A 19162-nucleotide genomic window follows, 5' to 3' on the forward strand; every position below is an offset into this window, starting at 1 on the left:
CATCTATTCCTTCCTAGCCTGGTGGCCTCCTTGGCCCCGAGACTCCTGGACATCCTAGCTCTGGAGCTGAGAGGCCTCTGGAGCTGGAGCTCTGGAGGCTGCTGGGGTACCAGAGCAGGCAGGCTGCCCTCATTCTACAGCTATAGCCCATCACCAAGTGTGCTAGGATGGATAGCCCACCAGCATGCCCTCATCCTGGAGTGGGGCTTGGACTCTGGCCTCCTGCACCTGGCAAGAGAGTGCTTTGGGATTCTAGAAGAATCATGGAGTGGCTTTTACAAGCCAGAGAGCACCACCCAGCCAGTGCAGGGACTGGGCGTCGGGACTTCCAGCCTCTGACGTCCCTCCTAGCCAAGGGCTGCCCCTCCAGTCCAGTATCACCTGTGAAGAGGAAAGCCTGGGCAGGTCTTAGTGCATCAGGGTGGCAGAAAGCAGATGCTGTGACGGAGGGGTTCGGGAGAAGTGGGCGGGGTCAAGGCGAGTGCCATGGGCCTCTCACACCTGTGTGTGCGGGTACCGGTCGAGTATTTCGGGGACCCCACCCATGTGAGGGAGCATGACACGAGGTATATGTTGCACAAGCATGAGTGTGTGGAAAAGTGTGTGTGGAAATCCGCACACTCGGGTTGAATGGGGGACTGTGGCCTCAAGGCCGCGCGGTGGCATGTGGTGGCATGTTCCTGCCACCTGCTCCATCCAGGTCCCTCAAGAGCCGGCTGCTTTCTGCAGTCAAGGGCTCCATCCCTGCAATGAGCCCACTTCACTCCCTCCTCATGCTGTCGTTTCTGCCTGATTGTAATGGCATATTTTAAAATTACCAGAAATCAAAGCCGGGAAGTGGATATTGCTGCTTTTATTGCCTCCTCGCTTGCTCGCTTGCTCGCTGTGTTAACACTGGTGACTGGGGGAGGGGGAGGCTCTTCCCCCTCCCCCACACCTATCCATCCCCCACTTCCTTTTTCTTCCTTTCTTTTTTTTTCTCTTTTCTTCTTCTTCTTTTTTTTTTTTTTTATAGACAGTAATAGGAGAAAATTGGTTTTGAAACTGAATAAAAGTCCCTTTCAGAGGAAATCTTTACTCGCGGGTACCTCTGCTGAAAGTAAAATAGAAGCATAATGAAAGGTGGTTACGCGATGATTGTCTTTCATTTACCGAGAGGCCAGGACAGACGGGAGGCTGCCACCGTCTCGGGGAATACAAGATTGGAATAATTGCGCCATAACAAGGAGCTTGTTGTGAAATTAGTATCCTAAGAAAGTGGTGAAAAAAGGCTTTTCCTCATGAATACTTCATTATTAGAAGCAGCAGAATTCCGGGCTTCAGACACCTGTTTAGTATTAAATACCTTCCCTCTCTCTCCTTAAACAGCCCCTCCTCCTTTCCAACCAGCTCAGGATGGAGGCGACCCAGGCTGGCTGCCAGGGGCGGGGAGGCTGTCGACGGGGAGGGTACAAAAACCTTAGGGTACCCAGCTGAGCCCTTCTCTGTGGTAGGGAGACAGGGGGAGGAGGGGGAGAGAGGGAGGCCCCCACTGAGACACCCCATCTTCCAGAGGCCTCTAAGGCTGGCTTGTCAGGGTACCACACCCTCAGGAAGGTGGGCTTTGCTTGGTGAGGACATGTGGGATTCCTGTCCCCCCACCCCTGGTGCCCGGTTAGGTAGGTGAATAACAGCTGGGCCCGTCTCGCTGCCATCAAGGGCCGCTGTGGGTGACCCTGGCCTCAACCTTCCTACTTGGGGTGAGCAGTCAGGGTGGAGCCACCCCAGGCCTCCTCCCCAGGACACCATCCTGACACTTCGTCTCCAGGGGTAATATGGGGACAGTCCAGTGACCTTGTGTAAACAGGGACACTGTACCCACTGGCCCTACCTGAATATTCCTGTGTGGGCCCCTTCCCCATGAGCTGGGGTCCACCGCCAGCCAAAGTGCAGCCTGATAGAGGGGTGAGAATCTGGAATATTTGGGGGCGATGCACACACTTGAGCTAGCCAAGGGACAGGGCTCATGAGTTCTGGCCATGTCGTGGTGGGGACCTCTAATCCCGCCCTGTGCCTGTTGGGGCTCCTGTGGATGCCTCAGTTTCCTCCTCTGAAGATGGAATGTGTGTTCTGAACATCTGTCCTGAAGGCATGCGTGGTGGCATTACCCCCCCCACCAATGCCGGCACTTGGGGGCTATATGCTGTAGGCTAGCCTGGACTACAGAGAGAATGGCCTCAAAAACAACCGATCTGTGATGTTCCTTGAGGTGCTGGGGAGGGCGGGAGGCTGCTTGGAGCGGCTGTCGGTGACCAGCGCCTTACCTCCCTCTTCACAGGGACGCGCAGGACGTGCCCACCTGGGGCTCCCAGCTCAGCCATGCTGGCCTGTCTGCAGAGGACTCAGAACCCGCCCGGCCAACACCTGGTCTGTCCAAGCAAGAGCCTGGAGCTGCGCAAGTGTGAGTGAGACCCCTCTTCTGCCTCCCGGTCCCTGTCCCCTCCTCTTCCTCCTCTGAGTTCTGGGACTTGCTTTCTGCTCCTCAGCCTCTACACTGAGATACATTTGTGCTCATCCCCCAGGGAGCCCACCCACCACACGCCTCCAAGTCAGAATTCTGGAGCGGGGTATGGATGTGCACCTGTAACCCCAGTACCCAGGAGGGAGGCCAGCCCGGACTACATACTTTGTAACATTAAAGCAGGGATGGCCCATGGGTCTCCAGCGAGGCACAACATAGTTTCTGTCCTGTGGCCCGTGAGCAGCTGTTTACGCTGTTACTGCTGGAACTATTTGTTTATCTTGAAAGTAGCATTCTTGTCCAGCATTCCTGGGGAAGGAATGAGCCCGAGCCCTCCTTAGAGGCAGCTGCTGTCCATTTCCTCCGAGCCCATAGATGCTTTACGAGCTTTGGCAAATGCTTGCACATCTGATAGGGTCCAGCGCCTCACTCGGTCCTCAGGTCATCCCCAAAGAGCTGCCTCTTCCTGTGCCCCTTTCTCTGGCAGGGATGAGCCATAATTTATTTGGCCAACCCTCTATTTAAGCTGTCCACCTCTTGTTGATTTGATAAGCAGAAGTAAACCCTGTGTTGTCACCAAGTGTGACACAGCATGGGGAAACTCCAGAAGAGGAAATCCGGGCTCAGGGCAGGTTAGAGACTTCATCATGCTGGTGGGTGTGGCCTGACAGCTGTGACAGTGTAAAGGACCCACTTCCCCACAGAACAGGCCCCGACACCTGGGCGGTGGGCACACAGGCTTTCGTGTAGTTTTCATTTGTGATGACAGAAGTTCAGTGTCTTTGTGTGGTAGCATTTGTTCTAACTTATAGCATTCTGTGCGTCTGTCTATTGGGCCACTTTTTGATGGGGCGCTGGGTCTGTCCTTTGTTGATCTGTGCGAGCTGTGGTATAGGTCACACGTGAACTGAGTACTCCCCTGGTTTGAGTTTTGTGTGGATTCTGGTCCTTTGTGACTTTGAGTCCTACTTAGGAGACCTTTCCCCAGGCTGCTTTTTAAACGGAAACGGTCTCTCCAAGCCCTCTTCCAGTCTCTTGTTTAAGAGTATACGACTTACATGCTTCAAAAGGCTTCTCTGTTTTTATAGTATTAAAAAGTGTTTGTAGGTCAGGCGGTGGTGGCGCACGCCTTTGATCCCAGCACCAGGGAAGCAGAGGCAGGTGGATCTCTGTGAGTTTGATGCCAGCCTGGTCTACACAGTGAATTCCAGGACAGGCTCCAAAGAGAAACCCTGTCTCAAAAGACAAAAAAAAAAAAAAAAAAAAAAAAAAAAAAAAGTGTGTGTCCAGCACTTGGGAGGCAGATGCAGGGGGAATCTCTGTGAGTTCCAACGTTCCAGCTTGGTCAGCATGGTGAGTTCTAGAACATCAGGGCTATGTAGAGATACCCTGTGTCAAAAAACAAAACGAAAACAAATTGTTTTATGATTTACTGGCTTTGAAGTAGGAGGCTGAGAGATCTGAGTGAGGTCAGCACTCAGCCCAGTACAGGCCTCTTTCCTTTCTGTTTGGCGACTCTGGGGCTTGAACCAGGCCCTCATGTAAGCAAGCTCTGTCCACTGGCTAGCTAGCCAGGTGAGTTTACTGAGCGATGACCCCATCCAGCCAGCAGTGATCTCTGGGTACTCACAGTCTGATTAGCATCAGCAATCGCGGCAGCCTCAAACCCAGCGGCAGCTGCTGCCCGCCTCCCTCCACCCCGTCTCCACAGCGAAGTTCAACGCTCAGCTCTCACAATCGATTCATCATGTGTGTTCCTTGTGGTTGTTTCTGTTCTTGCATTTATTTATTTTACGTGTGAGCACATGCGGAGGTCAGAGGACAGCATGTGGGAATCACTTATCTCCTTCCATCATGTGTGTCCCAAAAGTCAAACTCAGGGTCCCCCAGCTTGGTGGCCAGCACCTTTATGCGCTGAGCCAGCCATGTGGCTGGCCCGGCATGGCTGGGTCTCCGGGGTCAGCCACACTGCAGCAAGGGTGACACATGCTGAGGGTCACTTGGTGCTTCATGCTCCTTGGTAACCCAGTCCAGATTTCCATGGCAACTTTGTTTATTTGCCTTCTGACCTGAGGAGCCACTTACTTAGCGGTGTGGGAGTGCATACCTTATCCCGGAGAAATGGTGTTTTGTAATGGTCAGGCTTCCTCCTGTGTCCCCCACCCCGCCCCGCCCCGCATTTAGCTCCCACACATTTGGGGGCCAGTCTGCCCCTGGAGAGGAGAGCATTTTCCACACACCACTTCTCCCGTAGCCGGTGCTGATCATGGGACTGCACATTTGTCATGGGAGTTAGGACGCACCCACCACGCTGCTCCCCCTGAAGGGACGTGGGATCACAGGGGTGCATCACCATGCTGGCTTTTTGTTGTTTTCAGACAGGGTCTCACTCCGTAGCCCTGGCCGGCCTGGAGTCTGCTGGGTCAATCAGGCTGGCCTCAAATTCACCACGATCCACCTGCCTCTGCCTCCACAGTGCTGGGGATTAAAGTGTGGGCCACCAAGTCTGGCTCCTACCTTACCCTTGTTTTGTTGAACAGGGTTGCCTCTCTGACCGTCATCCATGGAACACTGACCGTGGTAGCCGCCATTACACATCCTGTAGTGTGCAGATTGCCCTGCCAAGGGAACGCTAGCTGTGAAATGAGTATTTGATCAAGTTAAGTCAGCCTCCATTTTATTAAAGTCTTACAATCAAGAATGGGGGTTGGAACATTTCCAGATGGCTTTCCGGGTTAGAGTCTATGAGAGGTGACGTCACTGGGCGCCTTCATGTTGCAGTACCCTTGCATTGTGGTTGAACCCCACGTGGTCATGGAGGAATCGTTCTTCATAAGGCTTTCGGGTTCGAATCTGTTAAGATTCTTATCTCAATTAGAAAGGTCTTTTTGTTTTTATCATTAATAAAGGGTCTTCTTGCCTTGTAGCCCTAACCCTGCCCGCTGCCCCGCATCAGAACAATTTGTCGTTGACTGTCTACCATCTGCAGCATCCCTGTCTCCCTGCACACTTGTGGGCAGTTAAGTGGGACTGTCTGTTGGAAAGCTTGCTCAGTTCCAGGGTAAAACTAAGCCAGTGTGTGCCGGGTGGGGCTGTCTCTTCTCCTGCTCCATGAATGGGTCCGATAATTTTAACATAATTTGATCCAGGTTTTTCAATGAGGCTACATAGGGATGAACACATAGTGTAACTTGATCACCCTGAGGCCGGATATTTTCTTTGTGTTTGTAGCTTCCTGCTCAGTTGTGGGGGGGGCCTGGGAGGGAACAGGGCACAGCCTACCTGAGGGTCCCACCCTTGTCTGAAGCAGTCTCTCCCCTGGCTGGAACCTGCTGATTTGGCTGCCAGTTGTGAGCCCCAGGCTTTGGGCTGTGTTTGCCTCCTCAGAGCTGGTGCTGGGGTTACTGTCTCCTGTCCTCTTCCCCTGTCCTTAATTACATTAGCTGATGTTATGATCTATTGCCATTCCCTAACGATCAATCTATAGTATTTATTAGGAACATTACCCTTTTAAGGATTCTAACTCGTTGGCTTATGCTTTTCTTTATTAAAATCCTCCTATCTCTCTGTGTGTGAGAGAAATCGTGTACACCACCGCTGTTGGGTGTGGGTCAGAGAGCGGATTGCAGGGGTCAGTTCTCTGCCTCCATCATGAGACTCCAAGAATTGAACTCGGGTCTCAGGTTTGGCAGCAGGTGCCTTTACCTACTGAGCCGTCTTGCATGGTCTGCAATGATGTAATTTTTTTTTCTTTTTTTAAAGAAAAAGGCTACACAGTCTACACTGGTATTTTGAATTTATTTTCTAGTTTTACAGTTTTGGTTCTGATTTTTTTTCTTCATCTTGACTTTTACTGCACCCTAACTGTGTTTGTATGTGTGTGTGTGTGTCTAGGGACATACCACCCAAAAAATACCAGCTCTTGTGTGCAGTCCTTCCTTCCTGGTATAAAGTAACCTTTGGTTTGGCTTGGTTTTCTCAATGGGGATTCAGAAGGCTGCCAGCCTGTCTTTGGTTGAGGGGTCGGAACACACCTTCTCCTCTCTGCATCCACCTGGATAAGGAGCTACGTGCCCTCCGCTAATGATCTCCAGACTGTTTCTTCTTGTAGACTCCATGATGATACTGCAGTGCTGTTTAATGTGCAGCTATCAGTACTGTAAACCTTCATGGTAATCCATTTAAAAAAGGAAAAAAAAAATGTATTTAACGCTTTGGAGCCTGGATGAGACTGTAAGCTAATTAAGCCCTGCTTTTGAACTCAAGTTTTTCATGGCAGCCCTGCCAGCTCTCTGGATGACTTAGTTTCCATGTGGCTCTACTGCTGTGATTGGACTACGTATGGGGGTGGGGTGGGGTGGGGTGGGAGGGGTGCCTTCCTCCACCGTCTCCCTCCAAACCCAGTGCTCAGCGGTTGGCAAAGCCGGGCGCCAGGCACTGCACCCCTTATCTCCCTCCCTCCCTCCCCTTCACATACTGCCGAGAGCAGGCACAGGGCAGGCACAGAGCTAGCTGCATCTTTTTCCCTGCAGAAAATGATGGAATCGGTGTGTTCAGCAGTTGCTCTTTGGAGTTTATATTTGCAACCTCAGCAGCTGCAGGTGGCACCTTCTGGTCCCTGTTAGTAAAGATGAGGATGAGGCCGCGCTGGGCCCAGCCCCTCATTCCCTATCATGGACCGCAGCACCGTCACTGCAGCCTCTCTGGGGCATTAGCCCAGTTCCTGGTGTTGGTTCACGGCGTTCTCAAGAAATAAGGTCATGCACCAATGTGTAGCCTTACGCTCCCTCATCTGAAGTTAGTCACCAGTGTGTTGCTGGGTGGCCTCACATAATCCATATTCACGATTTCCTGCCTCCCAAATGCTCCGGCTCCCGTGGCTGTTAGAGAGGGTTAAAGAAAATGGAACTTGATGCCGCCCTGCACCCTTCTTTTCAAACTTAGGTGCCCGCGCTCTCCAGTCACTTTACTGCCTCGGGTGACCTGTTTGTACCCCTTTCCCGGGACCGCTAAGCCCGGCTGCGAGCTTTCATTCCGGCCCGGCCCCCCTCCCCTCCCCCCTCCCGAGCAGCTGCTTGTGCTCTTGCTTCCCAGGAGGCATTGCTGCTTCACATCTTCCCTGGTCCCTCTCACCATCAAGCACTGGGCTGTCCCTGCTGCCCCCTCTTGGGATGTAGTTTTTGTATCAACCACGACCTTGCCACCAAGCTTTATTTTGATGAGGTCTGCTGCTTGTTCAGCATGGCTTACCTCTGGGGAAAGTGAGTTTGTCCCGCCTATTACGAGTAGGTTTTCCCCGCCGCTGGTCTGGTCCCACCGCCACAACAGCCCCAATGAACACACACAGACTCTGTATTTGATACAATGCTGTTGGCCAGGTACTAGTTTCTTATCGGCTACCTCTGTCTTAAGTATTAAACCCATTTCTATTAATCTACGTATTTCCACGTGGTCTCATCTTACCAGAGAGTGGGCCGGGACAGATCTCTGTTCTCTCCAGTCTCTCCATGCTGACTCCTCCCTACTACCTCCTCTTTCCTCCTATCCTCCTTTCCTATTGGCTGACGGTGCTTTATTCATCAACCAATAAGAGAAACATGTACAGAATGACATCTCCCATCTTCCGCCCAGCTGGTGTCGGAAGTTCATGGTTTAGGAAAGCTGAGGCCATGGCCTGACTGGACTTTTAAAATGTCACAAATGCACTTATGCATTGCTCCCGCGCTGCAAAGCAGATGGACATGCATGGCTATGTGATTTTGTTTGTAGTCCTGTGTCCTCTTCAGCCGAATGTGTCCCATGTCCCCTGGCCTTGGGGAGTGCATGCTGCTGGCTCAGTGCATCACGTTTTCCCGGGCTTTCCCACCTCCCCTGATCTTTAAAGCATGCATCTTTGTTTGCATTGTGGCCTCATCAGCCATGTTCACTCTACGCGGGGCAATGGCAAGTTTGGACACCGCTGGGTGAGTGTCTGGGATGTTTTGCAGTCAGTGCAGTCCTTCCAGGAGGGCCCAGGCTCACAGGATCTGCCCTTGTCAGGACCTCACCGTGGAGTCGAGGTTGGCCACAATCTCCTAGCGCTCCTGTGGCCTCTGCCTCTCCCGCGCTGGGATCATGGGTGTGGGCCGCCCTGCCTGGGCCGGCGGCTGCACCCTTCCTGCCGTCTAGCACGCTGCTTCCCACCCTTCCCGCTGTCTGCTTCCCACTCCAGCCTTCTCGTGCCTCCGTACCTACCCGAAGCACGAGAGGGAGGGAGTGGTGTCCCAGACTCTCCGCCCTGACACCTGGGCGAGGCTCCGGCCTTTCCCTTCTAGTGGGACTGATAGGTGAGGGCCTTCTCATCTCTGTTGTCCCGAGTAGAGGGCTGGCCTGAGCTTTGGCCTGTGCTGGATTAGCACCAAGGTTGGAAGGCTTTGGCCAGGGCATAGACAGCATGACTCGGACACATTGATCAGTCTCCTACCTGTGTCCCCTTCTGTAAAGCGAAGGGACAGATGAGCAGGCTGTGGCCTGGAGCCCTGGCCGCCTATTCGAGGTAAGTGCAGAATGTCACCTGGAAAGAACTGTGTGTGCGTCCCCTCCCTTAGGCCCAACAGCTAAGTCTTCCCCACTGTCCAGGGTCCCAAGCTCAACCTCATCATCCCCGGCCGCATCATCCCAGTTATGCAGAGCCTCAGCAGCGGACACACATTTGCCTTTCTCACTGCAGCTAATACACAAACCGAGTCACGTGCTACTAAAACACAGGCTCTGCAGGGCCCCAAGGAGGTACCGCGAGCTGCTAGGGGAGGGTTCAGGGACGCTGCTGTACCCAAGGGCGCTGCTGCGGGAACGGGCAGTAGACAGCCCCGGCCCCCAGGGACTGAGCTGGATGGATCTAAGGGGTCAGGTCCTGGCCAGACCCCACACCGGGCATGCGTGTGACTGGACCTGAGACAGGGTTAAGAGAGCTTAGGGGCCAGCAGCCAGTTCCAACAGGTTGCCTGCCATCTTCCCAAGCCCCAGCTTCTGTATCTATAGCCGGATAAGAGTCCCACCACTGTCCTCACCGTGGCCGAGACTCACTGCAGGGCACCTAACTCAGGAGCACGTAGACTCTCAGCTGACTCTTACCCTTCGCTCCGGCTGGGCATTCCCTATGACCTACCCCAGTGAACTCAGAGCCACTGGCCTTTCTATAAGGCCGGCAAGATGGCTCAGGGGGTAAAGGTGCTTGCTGCCAAGACTGGTGATGTGAGTTCAATTCCTGGGCCCAGCATGGTAAGGAGGGAACTGACTTGTGCGTTGTTTCTGTAACCTCCACATGTCAAAATAAAAATGTAAAAGAAAAACTCGAAGGAATGCAGCTGTCTAGTTATCACCACCAGTAAATATCTCGATACCTACTCGTCTCCAACACCAGGCACTGGAAAGATCGACTTCTCCCTCCTGAGTGCTCTTGTGAATCTGTCCCCCAACCTGCTGGTGTTCTCCTTATGACGGGTACCCTCGGGGCCCGATCATTTTAGCTCATCAGGCTTCAGAAGTAGAAACTGTTTGGGCTTTTCTGGATTCCCAGAGATTTGGGACAAGCTTCGTAGTTTCTGCCAGGAGGCCAGCCGCTGTCCCGACTCTCCCAGTCCACGGACAAGGGATCTCTTCCCCTCTGTTTGATTTCCTTCAACATTGTCACCTTCAGACCACTTAGTTGTGTTGTATTTATTCCTGTTGTTTTGATGCTGTTTTGAACAGAATTAAGTAAGCTTTGTTTCTACCCGGTGCCCGGGATAGAACCCTTGTGCGCGTTCAGCAACTGCTCTACCCTAATATTTCCTCCCTAATATTTCATCTTATTTTCTGAAATGTGAGCCCATAGGAATAGAACTCAAAGGGCGTGAGGCCCAGAGGAGGAGCCTTGGTGTGGCGGGGCAGAGTCCGGCTGACCCTCGTGTCTGTGGTACAGACCAGACTCATGTATGGTGGAAACGGCCAGGCTGAGGGGCAAGTGAGAAATCGTGAGGCTCAGGTGAGGGAGAGGCAGGTCAGGGTGGGAAGGATGGAAACGACAGAGGCCCCCAGGCTCCAGCCAGCCTGGGGGCGAGGAAGGCCCAGCCCGAGGAGTGACTGCAGTGTGTGCAGGGTGTCCCTGACTAGATCTCATGGCTTCCTCCGTGTGCTCAGTCACATTCTCCCACGCCCCAGACAGACAGACATATGCACACACCCAGGAGCTCCCCGGCCATTAACCGAGCACGTGCTCGTGTACACTCACACACGCATACACGCACACACGCATACACGCACACATGCACACACCCAGGAGCTCCCCGGCCATTAACAGAGCACATGCTCGTACACACACACGCACACACACGCATACACGCACACACACATGCACACACCCAGGAGCTCCCCGGCCATTAACAGAGCACGTGCTTGTGTACACACACACACACACACACACACACACACACCCAGGAGGTCCCCAGCCATTAACAGAGCGCGTGTTCCTGTACACTCACACATACGCACACACAGCCATTAACAGAGCATGCCTGGAATTATGCAGGGTCTGATCCTCTGGGTGACCACCAGGGGTCAGTATGTGCAGCAGACTGGGGTCCCTGGGACAGCCAGCAAGGTGCCAAGCAGACATCCCCGTGACTGCTTGCGTCCTTCCCAATAAGGACCAGAGAACAGCTGCTCTCCCCTGCCCCGTCGCCCCCCACCACCCCGAGCGGCCTCATTAGGCATTCTGCCGGTGCCACCAGCTAATTAGTGTCACATTAATTGAGCATTCAGGAGGCTGCCACCTCCAAGGGCACAGTGTCACAGTGAAGGGGAATGCAGATGGAGGGTGGTGCCCTGGGACTTCCTGACCCCTTGTGGAGAGATGGGCAGGATGGAAGCGAGGACATCATCTCACTGATGGCGTTACTGCGCTCCCTCTCCTGTGGGAAAGCGACAGGCCCAGGAAGCCGAGCTTCCCCCGGAACTGCCCTGGGGCACATGCCCACGAGTCAGGAGGGGGCCGGGCTACCAGGGGAGACCCAGGCTCCTGAGCAGGTGTGGAGCGAGCCCAGGACACACCTCACCAAACAGCCTGTCCCCGGGGGCCACCTCCTCAGTGGTACAGGCCTGGATCCTGCAAGGGCATCTGGAGCACAGGGCCAGGAATTCTGGGGAGGTGGGCTCCCCTCTCTCCCTTGGACAAGCATCTCATTACAGCGTGGAACCCACGCTGGTCAGAACACAGGCTGCCTGAGGTGGACATGGTCAAGGTGGAGCCCGTGACCAAGTCTAAGGCTTAGCTTCTCAGTGCCCCCCCCCGGGGGCCCAACAGCAGAGCCCCACCCTCCTTCCCATCCTTCCCCTCCCCCTCCCCAATTCCCCTTCCCCACTGACAGCAGTGCAGTGAAGCCCTCTCGTCTCCCTGAGGCAACGTTAAACCCCACTCAGAGGGCTGGTTTTAATTGGCTTAATATACTCGTTAATAACCGCGTCTATTTAACGCACCTGTAAAAAGGTCCATAACATTAACTTAATGGCAGTGACAGTCCGCCCGGCACTTCCTGCCAGCCTTTTAAATCTCCAGACAAGCCGTTAATGGGGGCTCCCTGGATGGAGATGGATTAGGGAGCTGAGCGGGGAGAGGCAGCCCAGGTCACCCTTACTCTGCGCCAACCCTGCACATCTAACCTCTTTTGCAGCAACGGGCCCTCCAAAGCCGACCCAAGAGGGCACAGTGCCTGACCCAGGGGGAACTGACAGGAACGAGGGCTGGGTCAGGTGGCCGGTCCCTCCAGTGTCGCCTTAAAGGCGAATCTTCCGGGAGGAGCTGAGCTCTCTGCCACACCAGAGCTAAAGAGATGACTGTCGCACTGGCCCAGGCCGAGGACAGCAAGGAGAGCCAGTCCTTAGCACCCGCCTGCTCCCGGCATCCTCCAGAGCTCTGGGAGGGGGCGGCGGCACCCTGAGGGCACTCATGACAGACCTGGAATCTAAAAGCCCATTCCTACTCAGTTGGGCCGTCACCTTCCTGCCTGCTACCCATACTCAAAGGCGTCCCCCACCCCCGTCACCCACTTTGTCCAGCCAGGCCCACCTCATGGTCAGCTCAAGATGAACACACCAACGCATTAATCCGTCAGTGCCCTCAAGACCCCAGCAAGGGGCCCTCCAGGGAATTATACCCCAGTCCGTCCTGTCACACACCACCCCCCAACCTACCACATGGCACGTACAGCAGATGACCACGGTGGCCTGAGGCCTGGACCTTGTATGGCTCCTCTCTTCCCTCTTCCCCAGAAGTTGATTCCTCACTGGCCACGAGCCCTTCCAGGCCACCGTTCAGTCCTCGGGACCTCACTGTGGATGCCCAGGGCAGCGTGCCAAACTGTCCCAGGAGTCGGTGCCAGGCAACCACTATGCCCTGGACACGAGTGACAGGCTGCCCTGTGGCGTCCCTGGGGTGGAGGACGGGGAAGCATTTAGGGTCTTCGGCCTTTCACCAAGTCACCATGAGTGGTGGCGCACGCCTTTAATCTCAGCGCTCGGGAGGCAGAGGCAGGTGGATCTTTGTGAGTTCGAGTCCAGCCTGGTCTACAGAGTGAGTTCCAGGGCAGGCTCCAAAGCAATACAGAGAAACCCTGACTCGAAAACACCAAAATAAATAAATAAATGAAGACATCACCGTATGAAAAGTCACTTAGCAGCCCCCCCACCCACCCACTACAATCCTTCCCAGTATAATGGACCCACTAATCCCGTTCAGTCAATCGAGGGGGAACCAGACACCACTATTTACGGGAGCCGCGCCCAAGAATGCGGATGTGTCCGCCACACCTGTCAACCTGCCATCATCCTGTTTCTGGGGCTCGTTGCTGCCTGCCATCCCCATCCAGAGTGCTGGCTCCCTCGCTGCCTGCATAGTAGGACCAGGACAGGGAGGGTATGCGGCAGACAGAGACGGTGGCGGGCCCAGAAAAGACAGGCTTACGCGTTCCCTGTGTCCCATGGGTAGTGGAGCTCCAGCCGGGCACAAGCCAGGACAGGGAGCCCTGAGTGTGAGGTCCGCTGTGGTCCCTTCAGGGATGGCGACGCCACTGTGACTCCCCAAACCCAGTGGGACACGGGAGGGGGGGACTGGGCTTCCCCACTGGGGCCATTCAGCCTCCCCTTACCCTCAGCGGAGGAGCCCGCCGCCAGAGCCCCTCCTGACCCGCGTTTACTAAACAGACCATGTGATGGCATGGGCATTGAGACTGGCTTTTCTCCACCGCAAAGTCTGGGACTTTGCCAACCCGGGTCCATGAGCCAAGAAGCCTGGGGTCCCAAGCCAGGCTCACGGCAGAACAGGCTGTATTTAAAGAAAGCACTGTGGGGGTAGCTAGAAAAGTCTTTCAGGGATCAAGACTTAAGGCGGAGATGCCGTCTCCAAGGTGTACATGGGGCCCACGATTAAACCAGGCCTGTGGCGGGATAAATACCATTGCCATGCCCTGAAACAGACTCGCCAAACCAACCAACCAGTCCCTGAGCGGCTGCACTGTGGCTCCTGAGGGTGGCCCTCGGCCAGGGTGGAGTGACGGTGATGCATTAGACAGACTTAGCTCTGCCCCTGCTGGCTGTAACCTCTGACCTCTCCAACTACAAAACGGAGACCCGTGTGGCTGAGTGTCTGCTCGGGGTCCCTGAGGAGACGCAGCTGGGATTGAGCATAGCTGTCATGGCCTCTCAAGGTCCCCATGTGACTGGGTGTTGTAGGAGAGCCAAACTGCAGAAAACCGTGTTTCCTTCCAAAGGCCCTGGCTGGCTATACAGTCCAACCCTGCCCGGTGGGTGTGGGTCCTGGGAAGTGCAGGGGCCGGAGTGCCAGGTGGTCAGAGCCACCAGGGAAGCAGAACTCCAGGCCGGCTGCCACGTCACAGCGTCTCTTCCCACCCTCACAGTTGTCTGGGCCTCCACACACAAGCCACTCAGGAAAGGACGGATGCAGAGCCCACACCCAGCCGGGGAGGTTCTGCATGCGAGACACGCTCTCCCTCGAGAGCCACCACCTGCAGGATGGCCCACTGGCCAGACGGGGGCGAGGTGGGTCCCCGTTTGGTGAGGAGACCCTGGAAGCAGGCATTTCCTCCCCTTTCTTAAGGTTCTGAACACCTAATTTATTCCATCCATTAGATAGATTTTGTAGATTTAATCATTTTCACAGTTGGTGGCTCATTGGATACTCAAGATAAACTCCGAATGAAAGCATAATGCAGGGGACAAATGAGTTTTTCACACCACAATGGCAGAGCCTTGCTTGGAAAGAGAGTTTAAGGAGGACAGAAATACACATGGCTATCATTTCTTCCTCCTCCCGGCAGCCGCTTTTGCTGAGTCTGGTAGGTTTCCACAGTTAATTTCACCAGTTTTGTTCATCTGTAAAATTGCATAAAAGTGACATTTTTGTGCTCATTATAGCAACTGCTGATTTATGGCTGGCAACCGAAGAGCTGGCCCCTTCTTCGCGGGACTCTCAGAGCGGTGCTAAGCGCCCATGAAATTGCTTGTATAATGTAGTTTAAATCCAATCGCAGAGAAAGATTCCCCCGTTGGCCAAAGTGACATTTCCATTCTCCACACCAAGTTTATTTTAGGCCACTTAACAGCTGGGGACGCCCAGAGCAGGGTCCAGGGTGGGCTCCCCTTCGGGGCCCAGGGAGGCTCAAAGGATGGAGAGATGGAGAAAAGCTACCCTGTGCCACGATGTCACAGCCTCCTGCTACCCTGCTGCGCCTGAGCCTTGCTGGACAACAGGGCTGGGCGGATCACGCCTGTGCTGTCTGTCCTGCGTGCTGTGGGATGTGAGGCAGCTGCCAGGTCGAACTGGAAGCCACCAGTATGCACAGCCCTAGTCACAACAAGCAGGAGTACCCAGTGTGGTAAGAAGCCGCCCCGATGTGCACAGGCCCTGCCTCGGCGGGCCTGACCTCTCCCAGCTGCCTCTGCCGCCCTGTCTAACACAAAGAACCACTGTCCATCCAGGCTAGGGTTGGACCAAGGCGGTGCAGGTCAGGGCTCTGGGAGGAAGCCTCCAACTGCAAGGCCATCATGGGTGTGGCCTTCCTTGGCGAGGCCCCGCCCTGGGCCAGACTTGCACATTGCTCTCCTCCAACACCGGCTGCTACACATGGACCCTGCTAACCCCTCACAGCCACCCTCAGGGGAAACAGAGGCCCAGCATGGTGAAGCCCCTTACCTAAGTCCCCCAGGGGTTACGATAGCCCATCACCCACTGTACCCTCACACAGCCAGGCCCCTCAGCACTGCCGAAGCCCACGTAACCAGAGTTCCGCCCAAACCCTGCCAGCACCAGTACCGGTCTTCCTGTGTGCCGCCATGACACCCCCCCCCCCCCCGTCACCCTGCCTCAGAGGACACGCTGGGTTGTGCTCGGTCTAGAATAGCTCAGGATGCTGTTGTCAGCAACTCACCTCCCCCATGGCAGAGCCAGTAGGGACCACCTATAGCGGGTTAAGTCCCATGATCTAGAATGTCGCACTCAGCATTAACAGGCCAGCCGCCAAGAGCACCCGGCGTCCGGTTCATCTCACCCAGCCCGGAACGCCAGCACAGCTACTCCATGTTGCTGGATGTGGGGGTAGAGCTGAGGATGCCTGGTTAGTAGGGCACTTTGCCTGGCGCTGTGAGGTTCTGGGTTCGATTCCAGGCAGGCAGAAACAGGACGTGACGGCTCACAGCTGTGATCCCAGCTCCCGGGAAGGAGAGGCAGGAGGACCAGAAGCTCAGGGTCATTCTTGTGTACACATTAAGTTTGCAGCCAGCCTGGAACACATGCAGACCCTGTCTCAGAGAGGGAGAGGACAGGCAGCTTGGCTGTGGCGGGGGGGGGGGGGGGCGCCTGTATTTCAACCTCGTACACGTGTGCTGGCTCCTCCATGAACCTTATGCTTTGGTTCAAAAGTCGGAAGCGGGCCTGACCTCACGTGTGCGCCTCTGTCTCCCTGCAGGCGAGTCGGTGGCCAGCTCTATGCATTCCTCCCGCTACCCGAGCCCAGCCGAGCTGGATGCCTACGCCGAGAAGGTGGCCAACAGCCCGCTGTCCATCAAGATCTTCCCCACCAACATCCGAGTGCCGCAGCACAAGCACCTTAGCCGCACGGTCAACGGCTATGACACCAGTGGCCAGCGCTACAGCCCATACCCTCAGCACTCCACCGGCTACCAGGGCCTGCTGGCCATCGTCAAGGCTGCGGTCGTCTCCTCTAGTTCGGCAGTGCCCGCTGGGCACGCCAAAAGTGTGCTCAAGAGTGTGGAGGGCAAGCGGACTAAACTGTCGCCGGCCGCGGTGCAGGTGGGCATCGCACCCTACCCGGTGCCCAGCACCCTGGGGCCTTTGGCTTACCCGAAGCCACCCGAGGCCCCTGTCCCACCGCCCAGCCTGCCTGCAGCCGCCGCTGCCACGTCTGTGATCCCTCTGCCGGGCCGGGGCCTTCCCCTGCCACCCTCCAACCTGCCCTCCATCCATAGCATCCTCTACCAGCTCAACCAGCAGTGCCAGGCCCCCGGTGCTGCACCAAGCGCCTGCCAGGGCGTGGCTGTGCCCCACCCTAGTCCAGCCAAGCACGGCCCGGTGCCCAACTTTCCTAGCATGGCTTACTCAGCCACGGCCGGTCTGCCAGACTGCCGGAAAGGCACAGAGCTGAGCCAGGGAGCCACACCAGCACTGACAGTGCCCGGGGCCATCAAAGCTGCAGGGTTTGCAGACGGTGGCGGTGGCGGCCTGGATTACCTGCTGTGGCCACAGAAGCCACCTCCACCCCCACCCCAGCCACTTCGGGCCTACAGCAGCAGCAGCACCACCACCACTGTAGCCAACAAGTCCCCTGAGACGTGTGGCGGCCGGGCATTTGAGAGGGCCAACGCGTCGCCCCACAATTGTGGCATGGGGCTGCCCACCAGCTTCACCGTGGGCCAGTACTTCACTGCCCCTTGGAACAGTGTTCTGGTGACACCTACCAGCGACTGCTACAATCCAGCAGCAGCTGCCATAGTGACAGAGCTGGGACCAGGAGCTGGCAGGGAGCTAACGGGACCTCCTGCGGACACACTCTCTGGCCTGGCCAGCAAGAGTGTGTGCAACACAGCCATGCTGAGCAGTAGCCTACAGTCGCTGGAATATCTTATCAACGACATCCGGCCGCCCTGTATCAAGGAGCAGATGCTGGGCAAGGGCTACGAGACGGTGGCTGTACCCCGGCTGCTGGACCACCAGCACGCCCACATCCGGCTACCTGTCTACAGATAAGGCCCGCCCTGCGGCACAGGAACTGATGGGCGGATGGACAAGGTGCCGGGGGCTGGCAGGCTAGGGCACAGGGTGCTACAGGGCTTCCCACCTGCCCTAGGGCCATGTGTCCACAGGGAAGCCAGGCTGGTTACCCTGCACTTCGGTGGGCAGGCAGATTGACCTCACGCAACAGGGCTCCCCCCTCACCCCCCAATTTGCTGCCCCAGGAAGCAGGGAGGGTCTAGGGGCGGCCTGTAAGGCCCATCCTCCCTCCACCGAGGCAGGAAAGAGGATCTTCCGCAGACAGGAAGTTCCTTCTGGGGCTTCAGCAGAGGTACTCAGACCAGGGGTGCTCCAGACAGCCTGAGTCGCAGGCTGGGTCTCTACCCCCAATCCCCTAGTCTCTCAGAAAAGGAGCAGAAGGGAGCTTAGGAAGTCCCTGGGTCCAGAGTGCCCCCGCCCTCCCAGCTAATCCAGGTAAAGACCGTTCCCACTCCAGACTCCTACAGGCCTCAGGGCAACTACCAGCCCCCCCCCCCCCCCCCGTCCCCTCTCAGCACCCTTCCTGAGAAGTCACATCCCACCCCACTGTTTCCGCTCTGGCTGGACCGACCTCTTCTCTCCCTCGGTCACACCCTATATGGCTGTTGGGGACAGCGGGTGCATTGCACAAGGGCACCCTGCCCATGGAGATGCCATTTGCACCCTAGACTTGTATGTTTATTACAGTTGTCTGCATTTCGAGGAAGGGGCACCATTTTCCTATTCGCACAAAGCCGTCACAGGGGCTGGCAAGGGGCCTGTAAATTCAGACTCCGTTCACAAGGATGACCTTGGCTTCTTCCAGTGTGGGGTCTCCTGGGAGGAACCAGGGAGAGGGTGAGCAACTGGCTATAATTGGAATACCGCACCCAGCTCCTTTTCTGCACCCTCCCCCCCCCCCCGGCCTGCACTGTTGGGGGGTGGGGTGGGGGAGGACGTAGATAAGCCCCAGAAGTGGTCAAGCCCCAGCCTGTCCCCAGGCGCTTGCTCCAGAAGCGGTACCGTATCTCTCCAAGGCCTGTCCAAGCACTAAGTGCATTTACAAATCTCCGAGAATGTTTTTTTTATATACTAAAATTGACCATTATATTCTACTGTGAGAAGTACAGTCTGCACTATATTGTTTTAAAAACGAACAGAAAGAGAAAAGAAAAAAAAAACAGAAAACAGATGGTGTCTCAGCTGTATGCTTGCGGTGAAGCTGTCTCCTCTCTCCCTGGCTCCCTCCCTCTGGGATCCACGGGAGGGCACCCCAGGGAGCCTGGCGGGCATGGGGGGATAGCATAGCCATGTTCCATGCCCAAGCTATTACCAAGCTCTCCAAGCCTGGTGCTACCCCATGC

The 19162-nt window shown here is 55.8% G+C and overlaps 1 protein-coding gene across 1 annotated transcript; it reads left to right on the plus strand.

Moving 5' to 3' along the window:
- The first annotated feature begins 2336 nt into the window (after nucleotides 1-2336).
- On the plus strand, nucleotides 2337-17840 carry Fam222a (family with sequence similarity 222 member A). The gene is made up of 2 exons (XM_051176462.1): nucleotides 2337-2440; nucleotides 16498-17840. Exons 1-2 carry the CDS (start codon nucleotides 2359-2361, stop codon nucleotides 17793-17795), a joined length of 1380 nt encoding a protein of 459 aa, XP_051032419.1. The 5' UTR covers nucleotides 2337-2358; the 3' UTR covers nucleotides 17796-17840.
- The last annotated feature ends 1322 nt before the right edge of the window (nucleotides 17841-19162 follow it).

This window comes from Phodopus roborovskii, unplaced genomic scaffold, assembly GCF_943737965.1.
Source record: "Phodopus roborovskii unplaced genomic scaffold, PHOROB, whole genome shotgun sequence".
Lineage (NCBI taxonomy): Eukaryota > Metazoa > Chordata > Mammalia > Rodentia > Cricetidae > Phodopus > Phodopus roborovskii.